Here is a 22,640-nt window from a genome sequence, read left to right on the forward strand (position 1 = left end):
TCAAAATCGAAAAAGCGCTTATTCTCTGGCAAAGAAACACAGATAGATGAAGTGACTTGCACAAGTGTCAGCCTGTGGCAAATTCACAACCAGAACCCACATTCTGTGGGTTTTCTTCTAAAACACCTTTGACCCATCTCTGTGGGTGACTCCACAATGAAGGAAACAAGATTGGAGGTAGTAGCTATCATGTTTCGGTCTCTCCTTGATCCGTTTGTACGATACCTTGCCTGTCTGACTGATTGCCTCACACAGGGGTCCTACAGAAGCAGTATACCTGTGGGCTGCTTTAACATTTCCAATAGACATAAGTGTAAGTTAACGCAAATATGGGCTCATTTGAAGTTCCTCTATGGACCATATGCATTCCAATTATCTGGACAACTAATTCATGATGACTTTTAGCTATATTGAGTAGCAATAGCAAGGTTGACCCAAAATTAAGGAAATCCTGAAATTACATTATTAAGCACTATGTAATGCCTCTCCCTTCTACTCGAAAGCACATTTAAATGGATTTATTTTTACTGACAGAGGAAAGTCAACATGAAAATTAAAATCTAGATATGACACCCCAAATAGCTAAGACACACACAGAGAAGCGAGAGTTGAGTGTCTTTGGCCCATTGTATACCAAGAATTTTATAAAATAATGCCCAGTTTTATTCAGTTTAAATTGAGTGACACTTGTCACAAACTTTATTTAATCTTTTCTGTAAGGTTTAAATTAGTCACTGAATAAGTTGTCAAAACAGTAGTGCTATTAGAAGCTTTAAGTTTGCATTGTAAACTTTTGGCACAATTTACATTTCTGAAAACATACCTATACTTTTAAAGTATGTTTGCTCTTCTCCTTCACTTTCTCTATTTTCAGTGCTTATCAAAATATTTAGTATTAATAGTGTGCATAGGAAACATAAATATTCCAAGTCCTGTTAGCTAAGAGCACTCTCTGGTCTATGACATTTACAAATACCATAGCTATTTCAGGATCACTATTTTTACTAATTCTAATTAAGAAGTATACCAGAGACAGCGATCCAAATTGACTTGAGATTCCTTCAAAAGGTTGTCTTTCTAGCTGTACCACCTTTCATTAGTTATGTCTTACTAATTGTCACATTTGCATTCCATATGTGCACAGTATGGTGCTACCTCACGTAACGCAGGGAATAAGCAGCAGTGTGAAACATAGGCATTACATTGTAATGAGACAGCATTTGTGTTGAGTCTGAATGCCTGCAGTTAATTCAGAGAACAAGTCTTTGAGTTAAAATTCTGACATGTTTAGCAAACCAAGTATTCACTGAGGTAGGCGAGGTAGAAGCATTGTAAGAACTCGTGTGACAATGACTACACCCACAGTTCTGTGAGCAAGAAATATACTTTATTTCTCAGGTGGAGGTACCCTGTGCACTGGTAGTATGAAACTCTTTATTTTTTTTCTTCAGGTCCTAAAGGGTTTCCCAGAATGTTTACAAGCTGACATTTGCCTACATCTCAACCAGACTTTGCTGCAAAACTGCAAAGCCTTTCGGGGGGCAAGTAAAGGTTGCCTTAGAGCTTTGGCAATGAAGTTCAAGACGACCCATGCACCTCCAGGAGACACCCTGGTTCACTGTGGGGATGTCCTCACTGCACTTTATTTCCTATCCAGAGGCTCCATTGAAATCCTCAAAGATGACATTGTGGTAGCTATTCTGGGTGAGTGTTTCAGAACTGATAGTGACAAATTGAGGTATTAGTTGGGGCAATACGTAGCTTAAAATGATAGAAAACAGGATGGATCCATTTATTTGTCAGTACTATTTAAGAATGATAGGTCATTTTATTTAAAATTCAATCCAAGTCAAACTGACCTTGCAGAAAACATGTTTTCATGACTATCTCACTTTTTCTCTGATGTGTAAATACTTCCATGACTCTCTTTAGTTCTTGGCAGCTACTTAACTGTTTGAGGCCAAATATATGAAAACAGTCAACATTTTTCTTCTCATGTTGGAGAACCTTGGATTCATGTGGATCCCTTAACACCTTAAATAAATTTATACATTGTAAAGTTCTTGCTAGTATATGCCAATGCCTTGTCATGAACTAAATTTCATAAATAAATTTCATCTATTCGCTCTTCACTTTTATACCTGCTGTAGCCCATCAAATGGAATTATATGAATCCTTACCTAAGTCATATAGAGAGCTATGAACGTAGCAGTCAGAGATAAAGGTGATGAGGAGATTAAATTCACTAGTAAATTAAACCGGTTTGGGTGCAAAAGAAAGTCCATCTGTCCAATCTGTCTCTTCAAAACCAAATTTAGTCAGTGTGAACTTGTAGGATTTCTTTGGAATATTAGAACAGTGTGAAAGAGGAAAGGAGCAGAAAGAAAGATCAGTTTTTCTCCCCCACACCCTCATCAGGAGGTTTAAGCCTCACTCCTCCCATGGGAACACCCACCCCCAATAGTTGTGAACATAGGCACTTCTTTGTTTTCCTGTGGATTAAATCCAGGTCCATTTAAATAATGACCATGATCAACAATTTGAAAAAAATGATCAGCAATTTCCTTTCACTACATTCTTGATGTTAACATCCAAAAAAGGACAAGGATGTTGTCTGTTTTCTTTGCTGCTGTGTAGAACCAGAGTATGACCTAGCACGGGATGAAAAAGTTTGAGTAATTCCTATATATCTTGATAATTTTGTTATAGTGACAGTTTTCTTTAAATCCCAAATTGACAAAACACACAGTTTGGTTTACAATTCAATAAGCAGACAAAGAATAAAAACATAAATCAGGAGGCAACTACATAATAAACTTGGACTTTCACCAGGTTTGGCCTTAATATTTCGCTCTATACGTTGCCAGGAAAGAAGCATGCTTCATTGCATTCCTGATCTTAGAATCAGCCTGCCCCAGCTTCTACAGGGAGGTAACAAGCCCTCCTGCCTTATAAAAAAAAAAAAGTAATTTTAAAGTGTAGTTAAGCAGTACACACTGACTGGCTTAGTTTTTGCTCATTTACAGCCATGTAAACTAATTAAAATGCAAAGCTCATGCTGAATTTAATTGAGAGCTTTTCTTTGATAATATCTACACTGAAGGATTAAAACTAAAGAATTTCAAGAATCTTTTTTTCTGTCCCCATTTCCATGTAAATATGCACCTAAAATCCTCACAAATTATGATTATTCATTCCATGTTTGAAGTGAGGTATTTATATAAAAAAAGGTAATGTATTCTCTCCCATATCAATTTCTGTCATAGAGATATGCTCTGATTTCTCCCCATTAAATTCACATTTAAAATAAGAACATTACAGATATTTTTGACCAATTGGAATTTTATTGTTTAAAACTCTTTGATAGTTTCCATAGTCAGGTATATATAACCTTGTCCATCAAAAACTCACGTAGCGTTTCCAGAAAGTTTTTTTCTAAATCTGAAAAGAAGCTTCATGATATACATAAGAAAGGACCATTTTACACTACCACTGACGATCTTTTGAAGTCATGTGATCAATAATTTATCAGTAATTATTAAGCATGTATTCCATAATTTTTAAGTGTCTTGACATTCAGAGACAGAAAAATCTGAATGGCTATGACATTCAGGTAAAATATTGGGAGGAGATTAAACATACCAAATGTGAAAAAATTTTGACTAGAGTCATAATGTAAGGGATTTAATCATGGACACTCTCTCCTTCCCTTCACCCACCTAAGTAGGTGACCTTGACCTAATCAGTTTACCTCTTTAATCTTCTTTCCATAGTCATAATATTTAGATAATAAGTAGTAATTTCTTTATGAGGTTATTTTAGGGATTAAATGAGATAATTCACCTAAGCATTTTACGCAGTGCCTGGCACCTACTTAAATCTCAATAAGCATTTGTTGTTGCTGTCATCATCCTCATTATTGAACAAATCCTGGAAAAGCAGGTGGCATGTGACTAGGCTGAGGAGATGAGGCGGACCCATCAGAAGCCGGATACTGAAATAATCTCGGTTTGGCAAGAAAACAAGAAGGACACACTTGGAGAATAAAGGCCATTTGGTAAAAAGGCAAGACTATAAATAAAACTAGATTTATTAAACAATTGCACAAATTCATCAAGGGCAAATCTAAAAGTGATTACTAAAGGGAACAAGGTATGTTCAAATTATACTCCTAGTTCTCTTAGTGTTGAAAACATTCCACTCTACCCCGTGCTTGGCATCCCCCACCACCAGACCATCCTGAGATAGAAAGTTTGTGAATCTGACCCACTGCCACCTTTTTCAAATTCCTCGATTGACAAAATTAAACCGCACCTACTATATGGCAAGACCCTTTGCTAGCCATACAGGGCAGAGCAGACTAAAATCATGTTTGCTGCATTTCTAGAAGCTTGACCAAAGAATAAAAACCAGAAATAATAGGAATTATACCAGGACCAGTATGTTAAGAGGTAAAATTCCACTCAGCAAACAGATGTGACTGAGGCAGTCAGTAGAGTATACTGGAATTTTGCTACCCAAGTGTCTGTTGGCCATGGGATTTTCCATTTGAAGTCCTTGGTCCAAGGATTGGTCAGTGGTCCCCTTGTACTTTTAGGAAGAAAACATTAAGTTCAGACTCCTTTTACCTCTTTTTTTTTTTTTTTTAGGAAAAAATGATATATTTGGAGAAATGGTTCATCTTTATGCTAAACCTGGAAAGTCTAACGCAGATGTGAGAGCTCTCACATACTGTGACTTGCATAAGATCCAGAGAGAAGATTTGTTAGAAGTTTTGGATATGTACCCTGAGTTTTCTGATCATTTTCTCACAAACCTAGAGTTGACTTTTAACCTAAGACATGAAAGTGCAAAGGTATATGTTAACAGTTTACTTATTTTTATACTTACGACATTTTATTTTATTCTTGGATCACCAAAATACTTGTGAAAGATCAAGCAAAGTGTAACAAAACTTTACCAATTCTGAATTGGAAAAGCCAACTTCAGGTTGAAATTTATAGATTAGAGGGAAGGAATTCTCTCTAATTACTTCCAAATATGCTGAATAACTTTAAGGAGGTCAATTAAATTTGACCTTTCAGGAAATCTTGGTTGACACACTGGGTTTGAAATAGACTTGGTTTATACTGTGTATACCAGTTCTTTGTAGGAAATGGGTCATCCTAGGCTGTTGAAAGTCGATTAGAAGAGCTTGTTTTACACGGGGGTTAAAATATTCTCCCAGCTATTATTTACCTCACATACTGGTTAGCAAGGTTTTTTCAATAATAATGGAAAAAATTAAACTCATTCAAGTTTAGGTCCACATGTTACACAATATCCAAATCACAGAAGTATAAATTAATCAGGCTTCAACCCAAATCAAAATTAGTGTAACTCTTGTAACCCTCACTCTCTTCTACTATGAAAATGTGTCTTTATGACTTATCACTATTTTAAGAATACAGAATTGCAGCCTACAATTTACCACTAGTTTTATTCCTCCCCATTTCTCCCCAAAACCCCATTACCCCAGCTCTGATTCTAAATAGCTTTTTGCCAGAAACCAAATGTTGGGGCTTTTGACACTTACAAGTTTTTTTGTTTTTTGTTTTTTGTTTTTTTTAATGCTAACTAATATGCTCTCTGGGAGAAAAAATCCTCAAGCCAATGGTTAGGTAAAAGGTAGTAGATTTTATTCTCCCAGAGTTACAATCATTCCCAGCTACTGTGAAAGACTGAAAGAGGATAATCTTGTAAAGTCACCAGGGTACTATTTAATAACCTGAAGCATCAACTCAGATAATTGCTTCTTTTCAAAATACTGAGAAGTTGAAAAATACCTAGATGATAAGAGGTTCAACTTATCAAATGCATATTTTTTTTTAATGAATTCAGTACCTTATTAAGATCTCAGTTCCATGTGACGAACTTCATTCTGATTTTGCCTTAAAAAACAACCAGATAACTTCTTCGCATAAAAAGTTTAAGCAGCAACCAAATCAAACAGGAGCTTCCGTTGGTTTTACTTATTTGGGAGTTTCCATTTTTATTACAAGAATGATAATATTTTCCAAAGAGGAAAGAAGGAAGAACTGGGAAAGCAATAATAGGGAATACAAAAATGGGGAATACAATAACAAAATAATAAAATGCCTAAAACACAGTGTTCATTGAATTTAACCTTATACTTATTGTTGTGAAATTTAACCTTGCAATCATTACCATGTATTTAAACATCAAGCTAGTTGTAATTAACTTTTACTTTTTTCTCTGCAGTAATACAGATTCTGCAATTTTTTAATTATTATTTTTATTTTAACTTTACCAAGTTACATAAAATACATTCCACATGAAAGATTACATTGTCTCTAAATGTTGACAACATTATCCCCAAACACTTCTGATAAATAACTTCTACAACTATGATTTTCCTCACCAGATGGTGAAACTACTAGAATTATTCTCAGTCCATTTTATAATTTAGAGACAACCAGGAAGCAAAGTATTGTAGCTGTTTGCCTGCAATCTAATAATTAAGTCTCAAGTGGTGGAAATGATGTGAAATAGTAAAGAACTTACTGACAATACATTATGTTCATATTGAATAATCTTCCATTTTATCTTCATGTCCATTAACAAAGGCTGATCTCTTACTACGATCACAGTCCGTGAATGATTCTGAAGGAGACAACTGTAAACTACGAAGAAGGAAATTCTCATTTGATAGTGAGGGAGACAAAGGTAATTCATTTTATTTCTGAAGTTTAAATGTACAACATGTGGTTATTAGCTCTTCTTACTAGATGCTTGTTTACTACTGATTTCAAGGGTGAGTTTCATTCAGGTTTTAGAAAAGCAAATCCTTTGCTTTTTCCAGGACCTAAAGATAGGGTTATTTATCGATAGCTCTTAACTTTGTCATTCAGCAAAGCCATCTGATATCTACAGAGACATCACAGATAGAGATATAGTGTAAGTTGGTTAAAAAAAGAAAAAGAGAAAAATTTAAAAAGGAGACCAATTAATCGCAGTTGAATAACTGCACTTGGGCTCCTAAACAGAATGTTCTGGCGGCAGGACCCTTGTAGCAGCCTGAGTGCTCCGTCCTTTCACATGTATGACGCGGATGAAGATGGTATTTGATAAATCTCTTCATCCTTACACTCTGACAGAGTTGCCACTTCTTGTCCTTTCTGGGTTTTTCTCCCCCTCTAACGATTCTTTATGTTTTACTCATGTATTCAACGAATATTTAACATTTCACATTTTTAAAGAACTACTCAATTTCTGAGGAACTAATTGTGTAAAAACAGCCCCTATCGGGACGCCTGGGTGGCTCAGTGGGTTAAGCCGCTGCCTTCAGCTCAGGTCATGATCTCAGGGTCCTGAGATTGAGCCCCACATTGGGCTCTCTGCTCAGCGGGGAGCCTGCTTCCCCCTCTCTCTCTGCCTGCCTCTCTGCCTACTTGTGATCGATCTCTCTCTCTCTCTGTCAAATAAATAGAAAAAATAAAATAAAATTTAAAAAAAACTAAAAAAAAAAAACCCCTATCTTCCATAGGAAGGGAAATGGAACACCCTTTGTAATTTTGAATAAAAATATCGGGTGTGTAACAGAATAACCTCATACCTCAATGGAAATCCAGATGAAGTATATTTAATTGTGCTTGGGGAGATAAGAGAAGGTTTTCCTGAAGAAGTCTCCACTCTTACCCCAGGCTGATCCAACAAGCATTCTAGTCTAAACCTTATCTGGCTCTCAGTAGAACAAGCCCCCTTGTTTTCTTGAATACTCTTCTCTTGGCATCTGTGATACTGAATTCTTCCAATTTTCCTTCTAATGCTCAGTAATTCCCTGAAGAGAATTACAGGATCATTATCTTCTAAACCAGTTATTAGTTATTAGAATTTCTCAAGGTGTGACCGTAGGCCTCCTCTTTCCTCATTCTGTACAAACGTTCAAACGTTTTCCTGGGTGATCTCATTTACATTCTTTAATTATATTCTCACATAAGAGATGTGAATATTTACATATTAATCCCAGACCATTTGAGCTTCAATTTCATATATCTAACTGCCTGTTAAACCATTAACTTGAAATCTTAAAGGCAGCTCAAACTCAAAATTTCCTAAATTGAACTCATGAAGTCCCTCTGGAAACCAGTCTCTTCATGAGTTGCCATGTCTCTAAATGGAACCACCACCCAATCAATTGCACAAACCAGATATCTAGACAGCTGTCTATCTAGGAGATGACCTTTTTTCAACCTCTCCATCAGTTCTGGCAACAAATCTGTTATTGCTTCTCCAATATATCTTCATTTAATCTTCAAACTAGGTCCTTTTTGGTTCACTTCTCTCTATCTTCTTAGCCACAACTCTTGGCCAAGCTACCCTAATCTATCACCTGGAATAGTGAAAGAACATCTTAACTGACCTCTCACATCTGGCCTGCCCCTCTCTCATCTATTCCTTACACTGGACCACTGGTGATTTTTTTTTTCTAAATGCATTTATGTTTATGTCATGCACATATTTAAAGGACTTACCCTCCAAGGACTTCCCCTTCCCTCAACTACCTTAACCTGTTTTTCTCCCAACAGCTCCCCTATTTTGCAGCATTAATTCCAGTTGTACGTCTGTGTCCATTTGCATCATTCTGTAATCAATGTTGTTTGTCCCTAGACTCTAAACTCCATGGAGATGGGAAATATTTAGTCACCTGTAACTTTAGTGCTTGTCTCATAACAAGTATTCAGCAAATATTTGTTGAAAAAGTGAATCAATCAATGAATAGGATTCAAGCATCTTCCTTTTGATTCTCTTTCTCCTTTTGACTTCATCCAAGTTCTCTCTTTGGCCCCTTTCTCTCTGAATTCTCTCCCTAGGGCAGCTCATCTACACTTCACATCAGCTTCCTCTACACTTCCAGTAAACTAAACTGCCTTCTCTTCCAAGTAAATCATTTCTGCCTTTTTGCTTATATCATTCCTTTAATCAGAATTTACCTCCTATTGTCAAACACAGGCCCATGCACCACACCACACCACTTTTTTGTCAACCAGAATTACCTTTTCTTGGCTAATCTCCAATGATATATTCAACATAAACTCTTTTTCTAAAATGCAATTGGCTTTATAAGAAATTCATGAATTGGGCAGCATCTTATCTAGCAAGTAGAGAGATGCTCCTCAATATGAATTCTTCTCTAGATTTCCCCAAATATGCAGATTTGCCCTGCGCAGTGGTTAATATTTATTGTCCTTTTTCTCTATCAAACTGCAGATTCCTTTAACAAAGAATGGTTGGTACATATTTGTTGAATTGGGCTAATTGTTGAGTCGTCTGGCTGATTGCAGAACAATAAACCACTCAAATAGGTGATAATTTATTTCTGCAGTGTCTTTCATTATTCTCTTGGTAACTTTTTCTAAAATCAGAACCATTACTCTCAAGCTGTTCTTCTGTAGGCTCAATCAAAATCTCTTATCCTAAAGTTAATCTCTTATTTTTTTCTCTCTGAATATGAAGAACAACTTGAAAATGTTGTCTATACAATAATGTTCCAGGTACACTTGAAGATTTATTAAATCTCCTTTCAATCTTGTTTATTTTTCTCATTCTCAAGCTAAATAATCTAATGTTTTTATCTCCTGATAAGGCCCTGAGACCATATCACAATGTGTTGTGCTCATGCAACTAGACATTTCTATTGATTCTGAAAAGTTTTCTTTAATCACAGACTTAGTCTATGAAACTTATTTTATATAAAGTATACATCGTAAGGGATTTGCCTGCCTGTAGCTCTTTGAAGTTTCCTGGTGTGTCAATAAGTAAGCCTGATTTTGGCAATGTGAAGACACAATTAACTCCAGTCATCCAGAATTTGAGAACCCGTTCTAGTCATCAGGACTCCATGGTGCTACAGCAAGTATATAAATTTGCTGGAAACAATCTAGTCCCCATTGCCCCAATTTAATGTTCTAAAAGCAGAACACTCATTCTATACATATCTTGATGTAGAATCAATGTATAGGAGAAAAACACATACATAAGTATAAAGAACAGAGAACTTTCAGAAAATTATTGATGCTAAATGCTATGGGGTACATAAACTAAAAGCTGCTCATGCAGTGCATTGATTATTTTAGTTAGTTTACTGTTCATGTGAAACACTGCCTTGAAAGCAGACAACCAAGAGTGCTGATGACTGTGAATCACTTAGCAGAGGCATCAAGAACCAGAGAGAAGAACATATGGACTGGTTTTGGAAACAGACAAAGGCTGAGTCCTACACTGCCACTCACTACCTACTCAAGGCACCAGAACTCCTCAGGCTTCAATCCTTACCACCTCCCACCCCTTCCAATCATGCCAGCTACACATTGTTAAGGAGCTTACATTCAAAAAGATACATTTAAAAAGAAAAGGTACATAGAATCTCTGGAAAGCTGACTTGAACAAAATAGAAGTTAGCATTGTGGATCACTTATCTCTTAAAATTAATTTGTTGATGAAGGTGCTTTGTCCTCATGAGCTTCTCATTTTTTCTGATGAAATAACCTACTTCTCAACAATGGAAAGTTGTTAGTTTAGCTGTGAATTTGAGTACCTCTTGTTGTTTGTTTGTTTAATCTTCAATCTTAATCTTTCTTTCTTCAAATTCTGGACTGGAGGTGCCCTGGAACTGCCCAACTTTAACTAAGGCCATTGTAGAAAGAGGTCCTACAGTTCCTGAGATGGAAGTAAAGTCATTGTTTCAGAAAATGAAGAACAAAAATGATGCTTCAGTGACCTATTTAGTGGCCTTTGTTAAGGACTTATTAATATGGTTGGGCAGGGGCACCTGGGTGGCTTAGTGGGTTAAAACCTCTGCCTTCAGCTCAGGTCATGATCCCAGGGTCCTGGGATCAAGCCCCACATCGGGCTCTCTGCTCAGCGGGGAGCCTGCTCCTCCCTCTCTCTCTGCCTGCTGCTCTGTCTACTTGTGATCTCTGTCTGTCAAATAAATAAATCTTTAAAAATAAAATAAAATAAAATGGTTGGGCAGAACAGAAGTAAATGCCAAACAAGTTGTCTGTAAGTAGTCTTCAAAGTTGGATTGTACTTACTTCAGAGTATGCCAATATGATTCACTCATTGGGTGATAGGAATAATACTTAAGATTTTATGTTGCATACAGTTTATACTACTATATATTATACATAATATATTAGTATAATAGCATGTATAATAACACATAAGATAAACACACATACACACATATGTATCTTTTAACCAATAGGGGTTTTGTGACCAAATATTTGGAATATTCTGCACAACTCTTTCTATGGACAGAAAATGCAGTATCAAAGTAATATAGTAGTATGAAAATTATTGAAGTATGGAGTAAATATATACATTGTTGAACCTACTTTTATGTAATAAAAGTGGTTTAATTCTATTAATTTAAGCCTTAAAAATTTTGGTATTATACTTTGGCATCTCTTAGGAACATCTTCTCCAATAACAAATAATACTTAACTTTTAATATCCACTTTAGTGATACATAAATGTAATTTGCTTTAATTTTTTAAGATAGTTTAAATGTTTTTATCTTGAATTTGTACAGAAAAATGACATTGGTCCCCTTTTAACATTCCTTGAAGCTAGAGAGGAACTAAGGTATTTGAAATCAATTGAAGAAATTTATTTTAGAACTCAATTTTTAATGAAATAACTTTTTTTTTTTAAATGCTTCTGGTCCTAAATGCTCAGTTTTTTTCAAAACTGTTACCAGCAGGAAATCCAATATCAAATGCTGACATGACAGGACACATTAAGTGCCTCTCTTTGACCAAAATTTGGGTCTATCTACTGAGTCTGAAAAATAAAAATGGTAATGAATCTGAAATAAGGGCTCCATAAAGGATGGAGTGAGGAAGCATTTGCTCCTAGATTGTTTGAAATAGAAGAATGTTATATTATCATTCTTAAGATGTATGGGTCAACTACCCATCAGGACACTCTTGTCCTGTGCTCTTGAATTCAGTCTGAACCCAGAGAGACATCCACAAGGTAAATCACAAATGCTTTAGAATTGTGAGGAGGTGAACTGTCAACCTCCAGAAACAAGGAATTAAAAAAAAATAAATAAATTCTTAATCATCTAAATCAGAAAGCAAATTTGAGGTTTAATTAAACAGACGAAAATTTTTCTTTGTAAAATGATGGTTAACAGGAGTGATTATACAATCTCACTTCCAACAAAAGGGAAAAAGTAAAATCTCCCTTCCCTTACTGCCTGTAGAATACTATTCCTACTTAGGATAAGAATAGCCTTAAGAAAAAAATTAGTATCAAGAATAAACAGTACCTAATACTATTTAATATCTATCAAATAATTCACTTTAACTAGAAGAAGGCAGAAATGGAACAGGCCATCAAAATATAGAGGTACCTGGAGGCTAATTATAATGCATTTTAGCCTAATTTCATGTATTCCCTCAGCCAACCTCCAGCCTAACCCTGAGCAGTTTTGATTTTTAATCCACAAATAGATTGTCATTTCAACTTTGATTTTCAGTGATAGAATATGAAGTTTTGATTTCTCTAGTAAGGAATAGAAAACCAGGGCTGCAGCGAGGCTGCATTAAAGAAACTGTCTGTGTGGCCTGGGTTCCGGGAAGCAGCTGGCTCATCATCCAGGGGCAATGAACACAGAAATAAATGGAGAGTAACTCTCCTTATGAATTAGAACAGTTCAAGGATATGAGACTCTTTCTTCTTCTCTTGTGATTCTGCTTTTACCTGGAATTTTTATTATAGAATTTAGAAACTATGTATATAAAGTAATCTGTTCCATTTTACTATAGAATGAAATCATGATCCCTCATCCACCACATTTGGTGAATATTTGTCCTGAGTTGAAATCAGCAAGTTATAATTCAACCGAAAAATATCTCTCAACTGATGAGTTTGTCCCTTGGCATCCAAAATCAAGTCATACTTAGTAAACAAAGACCGAGCAAGGCCCAGGTGGCAGGTAGGACAGAACATTTTACTATGTGTGAGGACTGAAAAATCTACAGAGAACTCCTAAGACCTCTCAAGCCAAAAAGACAAAATGGTTGTGTAATTTGTGATGTACATTCATTGCAAAGATCCATGTTAGCACTCTCCATACTTAGATTGGAGGCATAAGAAGTAATGGTTAATTCAATTTACATTTGAATATACCAGAAAAGACTCCATACAGTGGTTAAAAGAAAGGCATTCTCGGGAAGATGAGAAGCCTGCACTGACTCAAATCCCACTGGTGCCCAATCTGCACAAAGGTGTACTCAGGAGCAGCAAGTCACTAAGCAGGTATGAGGACAAGTTAGAACAGTGAAGCTTTTTTTTTCTTCCCCCTTACATTTACTACCATAAAATTGGAAATGATTCTTCTTTGAGGAATGAGATATGTTTATAAAATCGGGAATGTGGACCAAATTTTCAAGAGGGAAGAAGTTAAAACCAAAGAAAACAGAGAATGAAATGATAATAATGAACTTGAGAAGTTTAAGGAGGACTGTGTCAGGGACATTGGAGAGAAAAGGAAATGCTGATCTGAAAATTTACAGCCAATTACACTAGTGGTTGAGTGGGGAAATGTAAGTGACGCTGAGCAACCAATGTGTCCACAGTTCTTGAAACTGGTAGGGGTACTTGGGTGGCTCAGTCAATTAAGCAGCCAGCTGACTCTTGGTTTTGCCTCAGGTCATTATCTGTCAGGATCTTGAGATCTAGCCCTGCATCAGGTGCCCTCGCTCTCTCTCTCTCTCTCTCTCAAAAAAGGAAGGAAGGAAGGAAGGGAAACTGGAAAGGTCTGTGATCTTCTCAGCAATGATAAAATCACTGAGCAAGTATGAAATTTGAAAGAAAATAAATTAAACAATCAGTTTTTGCTACATTTAATTGACAGGATATAAAATAACACCTTAATAATAATTTCACACAAGCTTGATTTTTTAAAAAGATTTATTTATTTATATGAGAGAGAGAGTGTGCGCATGCACGGGTGCATCGGCACAAGCAGGGGAGGGGCAGGGGAGAGGGAGAGAATCTGAAGCAGACTCCACTGAACTCAGAGCCCCATGTGGGCTTAATATCATGGCCCTGAGACCATGACTTGAGCTAAAATCAAGAGTTGGACACCTAACCCACTGAGCCACCCAGGCGCCCATAAAGTTGATTTTTAATCTCTTCATTTTTACCTTGGGCTGTTTTCTGGCTTCTCATATTTTAAATCATGATACATATTTTTTAAATAATTGGAAGTTTCTCTGGAGTGGCTTAAATCAGCTCATTTGGCCTTCTATAAATAATAGACTAAGCACAACCAGGCATAGAGTAGATGGGGACACTATCTTAACCATTTCTCTAAAAAATACTACACCTTCTGGAGTTGTGTTAGTTAGTTATTAGCAGTTACCAGATGGAGAATTATATTGTCTCCCCAGGACACTAATGGAAATAAGTTCTGGGATTTGTCTTTTTGAGTTTTTCCTGCTGAAATATGTTCTAAAACAACCTTCAGGACTAAAATTATCCTGACATTTCAGTATAAAACAGCCAATATGCACTACTGGCTGTAATGTGGTTAGGTAAACCCACCTTAATTACTGTATTTAAGCTTTATATTCTTTGCAGTATGCTACACTACCAAACTTCCAGGAATGTCAAGGCCATTACATATACTGAACATTACATATACTGAAATTCATTCCGTCAGCCTTTACTACAAGGAAGCTTCTGGTTTTGACCTTCACAACACATGACTGGCTGCCACATGAGAGGGCATGCGGCTAAAACAAAGAGCCTGCATAATCGTGATGTTTTAGAATTAGGACACATTTTCCCTCCTTTTTTCATTTCCTTACAGAGACAGTGGACCAGATTTTAAGAATACAAATGACTACTGAGCATGTATAAATAAGGTTATATATTACAGGGTTTTTATTCTGAGATGTAAACATTATTAATATTGCAGATATTCTCTTAATTCTACCACAGTGTATTTCATTAAGATAATCTAATGTCTTTAAATCAAGAAAAGATTTTCCTTAAGTAGCTACATTCTCAATGGGGAAAAGAGAATAAACAACTCTCCTGGTGGTTTTAAATAAAATTATTTTTTATTTTTATTTTTTTGAAAGATTTTACTTGTTTATTTGACAGAAAGAGAGGGAAAGAACACAAGCAGGGGGAGGAGCATGCAGAAGGAGAGGGAGAAACAGGCTTCCCTACTGAATAGGGAGTCCAATGCAGGGATGCAAGACTTGATCCCAAGACTCTGGGATCATGACCCAAGCTGAAGGCAGACACCTAACCAACTGAGCCACCCAGATGCCCCTAAAGAAAATTCTTTGTTATAGTTATTTAAAGAACATAACTATTAAAAATGTAGTTTATATATAGTTAGGAAATATAACGTGCATAGAAACTCACGTTTGATTATCTCCTATAAAATATTTTTTTGATAGATTTTGGCAAAGGGAAGAGTGCAAATGGTCCTGAAGACTCTGTAGATACCATAAGACATTATCAGATTTCCAAGAAACACTTTGAAGAGAAAAAAAGCAGATCTTCATCTTTCATCTCCTCCATTGATGACGAACAAAAGCCTCTCTTCTCAGGAATAGCAGATTCTCCTGCAGGAGTGGGGAAAGGAGCTGGACTCAATTTTGAAGAAACAGTGCCCACCTCAGGAAGAATTCACATAGATAAAAGAAGTCACTCTTGCAAAGGTAATCAAGGTTCTCAGGAATCAGATTGTCCCCCTTGGGTGCTAATTGTGAAATGGCGCCTTCTCATAAACAAAGAACTGTACTCACACATGTTAATTTAATCTGTTTACAACTTCATGAAATATTTGCAGAGTTCAGATCTCAGGTCATGTATAAAGCATTTGTGTAAATCTGGAAGAGTGTTAATTATTCCCAAACATTGATAGCGTAAGAGGTTTTTGTGGTAGTGAGATTTAACATAATGCCACATAGAACATCGTGGGAAGGTCTATTGTAACGATTCTGACAGGGAGTTGGGATTACTGAGTATTTCAAGAGAGCTAACCAGTTAATTCTTATATACGTATAAGAATCTCTGTACCTACTCCTCAACCCCAACCCAGTCATTTTCTTGGCCGATATGGTAACAGTACAATAAACACCAAAAGAATTTCAGTTTTCTAGGAATTATGAGCAAATAGGGAGAAATGCCCCTAAATAAATCATGCTCTTTACCCAACTCATTTAAACACATTTGTTTAACATCTCCGCGAGAAGGAATACACAAATATATGGGTTTTATTGTAGAAAAGATGCATGAGATGGAGAATGATGTTTGATTAATGTACGCAAATTTGGTCTAAACGATGCGAAACAGGAAAAGGTAAGAACTATCACATGGAGGAACAATTAACTCAGCAAAATGGGAGCTAGAGCTGCAGATCTCATTAACTCTAACCTTTTTAGGTGGGTTCAAGAACAGGTGTGGGTCAGATTGCTTGGGTCCCAACCCCAGCTCCCTTTATTTGCTTTGCTCACTTGCTCCCTTTATATCTTTGAATAAGTGACTTGACAGACCCCACTAAGCTCAGCTTGCTCACCTTTCAAACAGAATAACATTTTCTAACCAACTAATTGATTGTCATTATTGAACAAGGTAATATGCATAAATCACTTTCTCTGAAATAAAATCCCTCAGTTTAGTAGTTTCTCATAGATTTTATTTGGTAAGTTTTTAATCACTGAATGTATATATAAAATGCATATGTACAAACGGATATATAAAAATGTAGAGATAAAGAATGTATAGTCAAAAAAAAAATCAAAAGAATATAACAGAAATAAAAGGAAAATAGTCTTGGCCTGGCAAGATACCAAAATTATGGCACAGAGTAAATAAATATTACCTAACCTTATCACCATTATTTGAAGTGACTATATCTGACAACAGTAGTTTATTGAATCTAAGATGTTTAGGTTTCACATTTTTCCAGAGTTACTTTCCCTATGCTATCAAATCAGCTTTTGCAATGACCCCATGTTGAAGTAAGCTAAGAATATATGCAAATGTTCTCTGGACAATTTAAAATCTTGATGAAGTGAATGAAAATAGTGCCTCATTTATCACAATGGAAGAATGGAATATTAGATGTGATTACCAAATGTCCCATTTTAGTTATTTATGAAATCGGATTCTGGGAAGTACTAAAAATAGGAAAAGGTTGTATTATGGAAGTCAAAAGTTCTGAAGAGCTCACTAAACCATCTCTGCTTCTCCCAAAGTCAGCAGAATGTGGACCTGATTTTTTTAAAAGTACTTTTTGTTGTTTTCTTCTTGAGTTTTGGAGTCTCAAGTGACAAGTCATTAAAGATGTATTTTTGGGACTTTATTTGACTTTGTAATGACTCTTGCTGACAGTGAGTTCGCATGCCCTTCATCTTGTATTTTTCTTGGCCACTTCTTCCAATTATTTTTAATTAGCTATTCTTCATGCAGGGTAAAAAAAAAAAAAGTATCCTAACAAATAATTTTAATATCTACAAATTTTTAATTTCCAAAAATGTACAACTCAGTCCCTATTCAAATAATAAATCCTTACCTTGAATGAAAATGCATAGCTAAATACTCATGTCAATTGAATAAAATAATTGATGTCATACAGAGTTGACCAGTGTGACACATAGTTAACCTGGTTAATTAATCTGACCAACTAATGGAGAATTCTAAAACTTCATTCACGGTAAATTTTATCCCTTAATGATTTGTTAAGGTGACGTATTATGGGATGTTCAAGAAATTGAATACTGTGTGGGGTACAGCTCCAACAGCTACAGGGCAAACTACTAAATCCCCACAAATTTTAGTTTAATCAGTAGGAAATTTCATTTACTCACATTCCTGCATTTGCCATGCTGAACCTAACAGAAGAGCACCTTTTTGGCAAAACTGAAAAGAAAAAAAGCAAATTAAGTAGATTCTGATCCTACTTAGATTGAGTTCAAAAGTTAACTCTAGAAAAAATATGTACCCAGAGCACAGTAAAAGTTTACTTTCTCTTCATCCATTTCCAGAAATGTGTCTTGCAACTATAGCAACATTTTCCAAGGCAACCAAGTGCAGATTCTTTCTGAGCTATATTTAGAAACTGTCTACAAGGATGTTCATTTTGATTAAGACCACTAACCTGGATTTCCCCTTTGAACTTTTTTCTTCTATATTGCTGTTAAAACAAGCCAATCATGTATACCCAGACCTTAATAAAAAAGTAAATTATAATCAAGGAAGCTTCTGTCTAATAGTTTACATTTTATTCATTTCTGCTGAGAAGATAATCAGTTTTTTTCTAGAGTGGCAAAGAATATAATCCTACATAATTCATGCATGTGATTCACCATTGTTATTTAAAAATCAATTTATTATATATGATTTGTGAACGAGAGAACTGTTAAGCATAGGCAGAAATTCTGTAAGCTTTCTTGACACAAAACTTCTGAGCATTATACGTAACTTCCATCTCACCAATTCTTACTGTCTTCTCTAAAGATTCCTATAGTAACCGGCTAGCAGGTGGCTAGACAGGGACAAGCACTGGCATCACCAAACCATTATATGTGTGTTCTAAATGTTTGGGATTGCTGCTCCAACATTGCAAACCTCCTGTACTAAGACATTATATTGTTGTTCTTCATTTTGAATAGAGTTACAAGTCTATGAATAGTAAGTCATACTTTCCAGTGAAAATCTGCTGATACATTGCTCAAAACTTCAGCAATATCATTTTTCTATGTTCATTTTCATTTTGTTTTATTTGGTAAAAATCAAAAGGAATTATATTCTGTCACTTTAAAAGACAGAAGAAAACTCCAGGATCCCATAGGCTAAGGAAGCCTTCCTTAATCACAAAGAACCATTCTGGAATTCTTAACAACCCCTATGAGATCTAATGGCCATTTCTACAGAACAGGGAAGCTTGACCTTCTGTTTTTCTAATGCTGTCTTTGGAGGTGCTAATTCCTTTGGTAGGGCTTCACCCAGTTGAGGCAGCAATTGTAGGCACCTCATTAGAGAAATTTCTGTGGATTCAATGGTAAAGACATAAGGATAGAAGAAAGAATACAGAGACTTCCTCTGTTTCTTGAAGAAAGGGGATGCTTTTGAGTTGACTGTACTTTGGGAGAAACTGCAGGAAAGGAAGGGACTGCAAGAAGCCTGCAAATCCTGCTCCCTATTTCTAGAATCATACCTAATCTTCCCAAATCGGTTACTTTCTACCCATTTTTTTAAATAGCTGAGGATATAAATTCCTTAACTTTACATAACTTTTGTCAGTGTTTAATCATAGCTAGTGTCCAAAAAAAAGAAAAAGAAAAAAGTAAAAAAAGTTTTTCTATCAAACCAAAATCACTTTCTGTAATTCAAATCTATTTCCATGGAAAATGAAGACCAGTTTTAGATACTCTTTCCCTCCTACCAGCCCTCCCAGTGAGGAGAAGATGTCACTTCTTTATGTCTGAAATAAACTCCCAACTCCACTAGTATTTTTTCTAGGGTTTTATTTTCCAAACCTAAATCATTTTAAGCTCTTATGTGGATATGTAAAATGTAGAGGGTAAGAAAGCAGAAGAAAAGCCATCAAAGTGTATGGAAAAAATGAGAGGAAAAGTAAGACTATATTTGCCCTCCGATATTGATAACTTGCAAATGCAGATTGTACAAGAAGCCATAAATTAAAAGGAGATTCATCAGCAGTATGAGAAATGATCAGATTCTTCAAGTGTGGGGCCTGGGTCTTCTTTGCCTGTAATTCCTCCACATTTAGCAGTGTCTCTGGCACATAACAGACCCTCAGAGCCTTTGAAAAGTGGACTCGAACAGATAAGCGGAATGTTTCAAGTATAGCGACATAAAAATATTCGAAATAAAAGAACCACAAGAAACTGTATTGGAAATTAATATGAATATATGAAAGAACAGTGCAGGAGGAGCTACAAGGAAAGATAAAAACATGCAATAGCATCTTGGGACTATAAGACCTTTAATACCCCTGGCCATCCTTGATGGCTCTACTTTGAGTTGGGTTGGCTTAAGAAAAGCCCCTGAAAGTCAGAACTTTTCCATGGCTCTCTCCCTGGGCTCACTCTGAATCACAAAGTATATCACAAAGTATATCCTGGGAGAACAGCCCCCAAAACCTTCAATCCAAGGGGAAGCCATACAAGGATGCCTGAGAGGTATTGCAAGGTCTGTTCCAGACAACTGCAAAAAAAAAAAAAAAAAAAAAAAAAAAAAAAAAAAAGTTACTATCACAATAAAAAGAGTAAAATTTGTTCTTTGTTCACACTGTAGTCTATTAAATGTGCCATAGCATTCTGTCTTTAAAAACAATGTGCAATACCTTCATTTAAAAATGCTGTATTGCTGGGTGCCTGGGTAGTTCAGTTGGTTAAGCAACTGCCTTCAGCTCAGGTCATGTTCCCAGAGTCCCAGGATCTATTCCCACATTGGGCTCCCAGCTCCACGGAGAGTCTGCTTTTTCCCTCTGACCTTCTCACGTCTCATACCCTCTCTCACTGTCTCTCTCTCAAATAAATAAATAAAATCTTAAAAAAAAAAATACTGTATTGCTAGAACGTGCTGACCATTATCTGAGCTTTCAGGGAGTTGTAATCACTCATCATAGATGACTGCAACAAATCTGTAATGAAGAAGTTCGCAACATTGCAAGAATTACCAAAGTATGACACAGAGACAGTGAGCAAAGGCTATTGGAAACATGGTGCCCATAGACTTGATCTTCAGGCGATTGCCACAAACCTTTGCTCTGTAAAAACCGGTATCAGGAGAAGGCTCCCGAGCTCAGGGGTGAGAGCACTGGCCGTATAGAAACCGGTGTCTGTGAGGTTCAATAAAGCGAGGCAATAAAACGAGGTATGTCTACAAGAGCAAGCTATGCTCTTTCTTCCCAAATCCAGAAGCGAAAATCACTGCTCTCTCATCTGCGACAAAATCGTATTCAAAGCTCACGGCCGTCTCTATGTTTTTATTCATGTGAAAAAGGGCAGAGGAGGTGGCAGGCAGGGTGAGGAGGGTAGGGCTCAGCGGCCCATCGGTGGTGGCCCCTGGACAGGTCCTCGAATCACTCTGGCTCTCTGGCTCTGCGGTTATACTCTGAGATCCTTTCCTGCTCATCTTGAGGATGTCTGTGTGTACTGATGCAAAGGGGCACCTGAAGAAGTTGATGTCCATCTTGGTGTTTCCCATAGATATCGCCGACACAAGAAGCTGGGAACATGCGCAGACTCAGGCTGACGAGTCAAGCCCCTCAGCCCTCCAGCGAGCTGCCTGGGGGATCTCGGAAACCGAAAGTGACCTCACTTATGGGGAAGTGGAGCAAAGATTAGATCTGCTTCAAGAACAACTTAACAGGTATAAGCAATGGTGAGGCAAAGGTAGCACATCGCCCAGGCCCTTGGTTGGATATGGTTTTCCCTTTGCATCTAGCAATTTCCTACTACCATAATCTCATATATTTCACATATGCTTACTTATTTAAAATAAGACTAGAAGTTGACAGAATTATTAATCTGCGTTGCAAGGAGCATTTATTTAGAAACTTCATGCTTCTGGCAACATAAATCCTATTTTTTCTTTACTTGTCATAAAATTAGTATATCACCCACACCAGCTGCTGAAGAAAACTCCTTTTTCCTCAGAATAATTCATATTTAGCTTGTTTACTAACACCCTCTTTGCATTCTGCTTTTACACTTTTTGGTTGTTTCTGGTAACTTAGTTATGTGTTATGGCATTTTTTTTTTAAGTATAGACAAAATTATTTAAACATATAGTTATTCAGAAAGCTTCTCAATAATGTGATTGAATTAGAAATACCACAGAGTCGAAGCCTGGGGCTTCTCCACTTTTCCGCCACTGTTGATCTATATTGAGATGAGAAATAAATTTTGGTTTTAGGGGGGATGGAATAAATTTTGGTTTTAGGGGGGATGGAATTCCTTAACCCAACTCTGTGTGGACTTCTTAAGATTAAACTGTTTGCTAAGATTCAGGAAAAAAAAAAATGAATGAGTATGATATAGCTGTGTGAGTAGTACTTCATATGGGAGCTGACCTTGATTCAAAGGTAGCCTCCGGGTACACCACCAAGCAAGGCAGTGGTCACAGACCGAAAACTTCACTGATGAAACTAAAATGTTCAAATCACACAATTTACTAAACCGATGTAAAACATACAATAAGAGATGAGGAGAGCGAGAAGAGGTAATCAACACATTTCTAATAAATGCAAGCATAGCATAAAAGGAGCCCACTACAGCTGAATTCCAGTTGATGCAATGTTCATACGTGCTGAATCACCCTGCCCTGAGGTGTGGTTACTAGGACCAGACAGAGTTGAGGTTGACACAGAAGGTCCACAAACAAAAAAATCTGTCTATCCCAATGGCCCACACTTGCTCGTTCACAGAGATATAAGGCTAGGTACACCTGGCCACAGCTGTGGCTTTCCATTTACTCTACTCAACAGCCATAGGTTGTATTTGTTTTTTGTAGTTAAAGCACAGATAGAGCCAGAATGAGCCTCTGCTGTGTGTCACCTCTGGATGGCC

The 22,640-nt window shown here is 36.5% G+C and overlaps 1 protein-coding gene across 2 annotated transcripts in view; it reads left to right on the plus strand.

Moving 5' to 3' along the window:
• Positions 1–22,640, plus strand: part of KCNH7 (potassium voltage-gated channel subfamily H member 7) — a gene marked incomplete at both ends in the record, with an annotated part of 472,381 nt that overhangs the window by 444,338 nt on the left and 5,403 nt on the right. The window contains 5 exons of one of the 2 annotated variants that reach the window (XM_080799570.1): positions 1,452–1,704; positions 4,650–4,861; positions 6,651–6,726; positions 15,492–15,755; positions 21,279–21,441. In XM_080799570.1, coding sequence (XP_080655696.1) covers positions 1,452–1,704; positions 4,650–4,861; positions 6,651–6,726; positions 15,492–15,755; positions 21,279–21,441 — 968 coding nt within the window. Of the gene's footprint in view, positions 1–1,451; positions 1,705–4,649; positions 4,862–6,626; positions 6,727–15,491; positions 15,756–21,278; positions 21,442–22,640 lie in introns of both variants that reach the window. The other variant, XM_080799569.1, reaches the window with a different exon arrangement.

Source organism: Martes martes (genome assembly GCF_963455335.1).
Source record: "Martes martes genome assembly, chromosome: 3".
NCBI classification, from domain to species: domain Eukaryota; kingdom Metazoa; phylum Chordata; class Mammalia; order Carnivora; family Mustelidae; genus Martes; species Martes martes.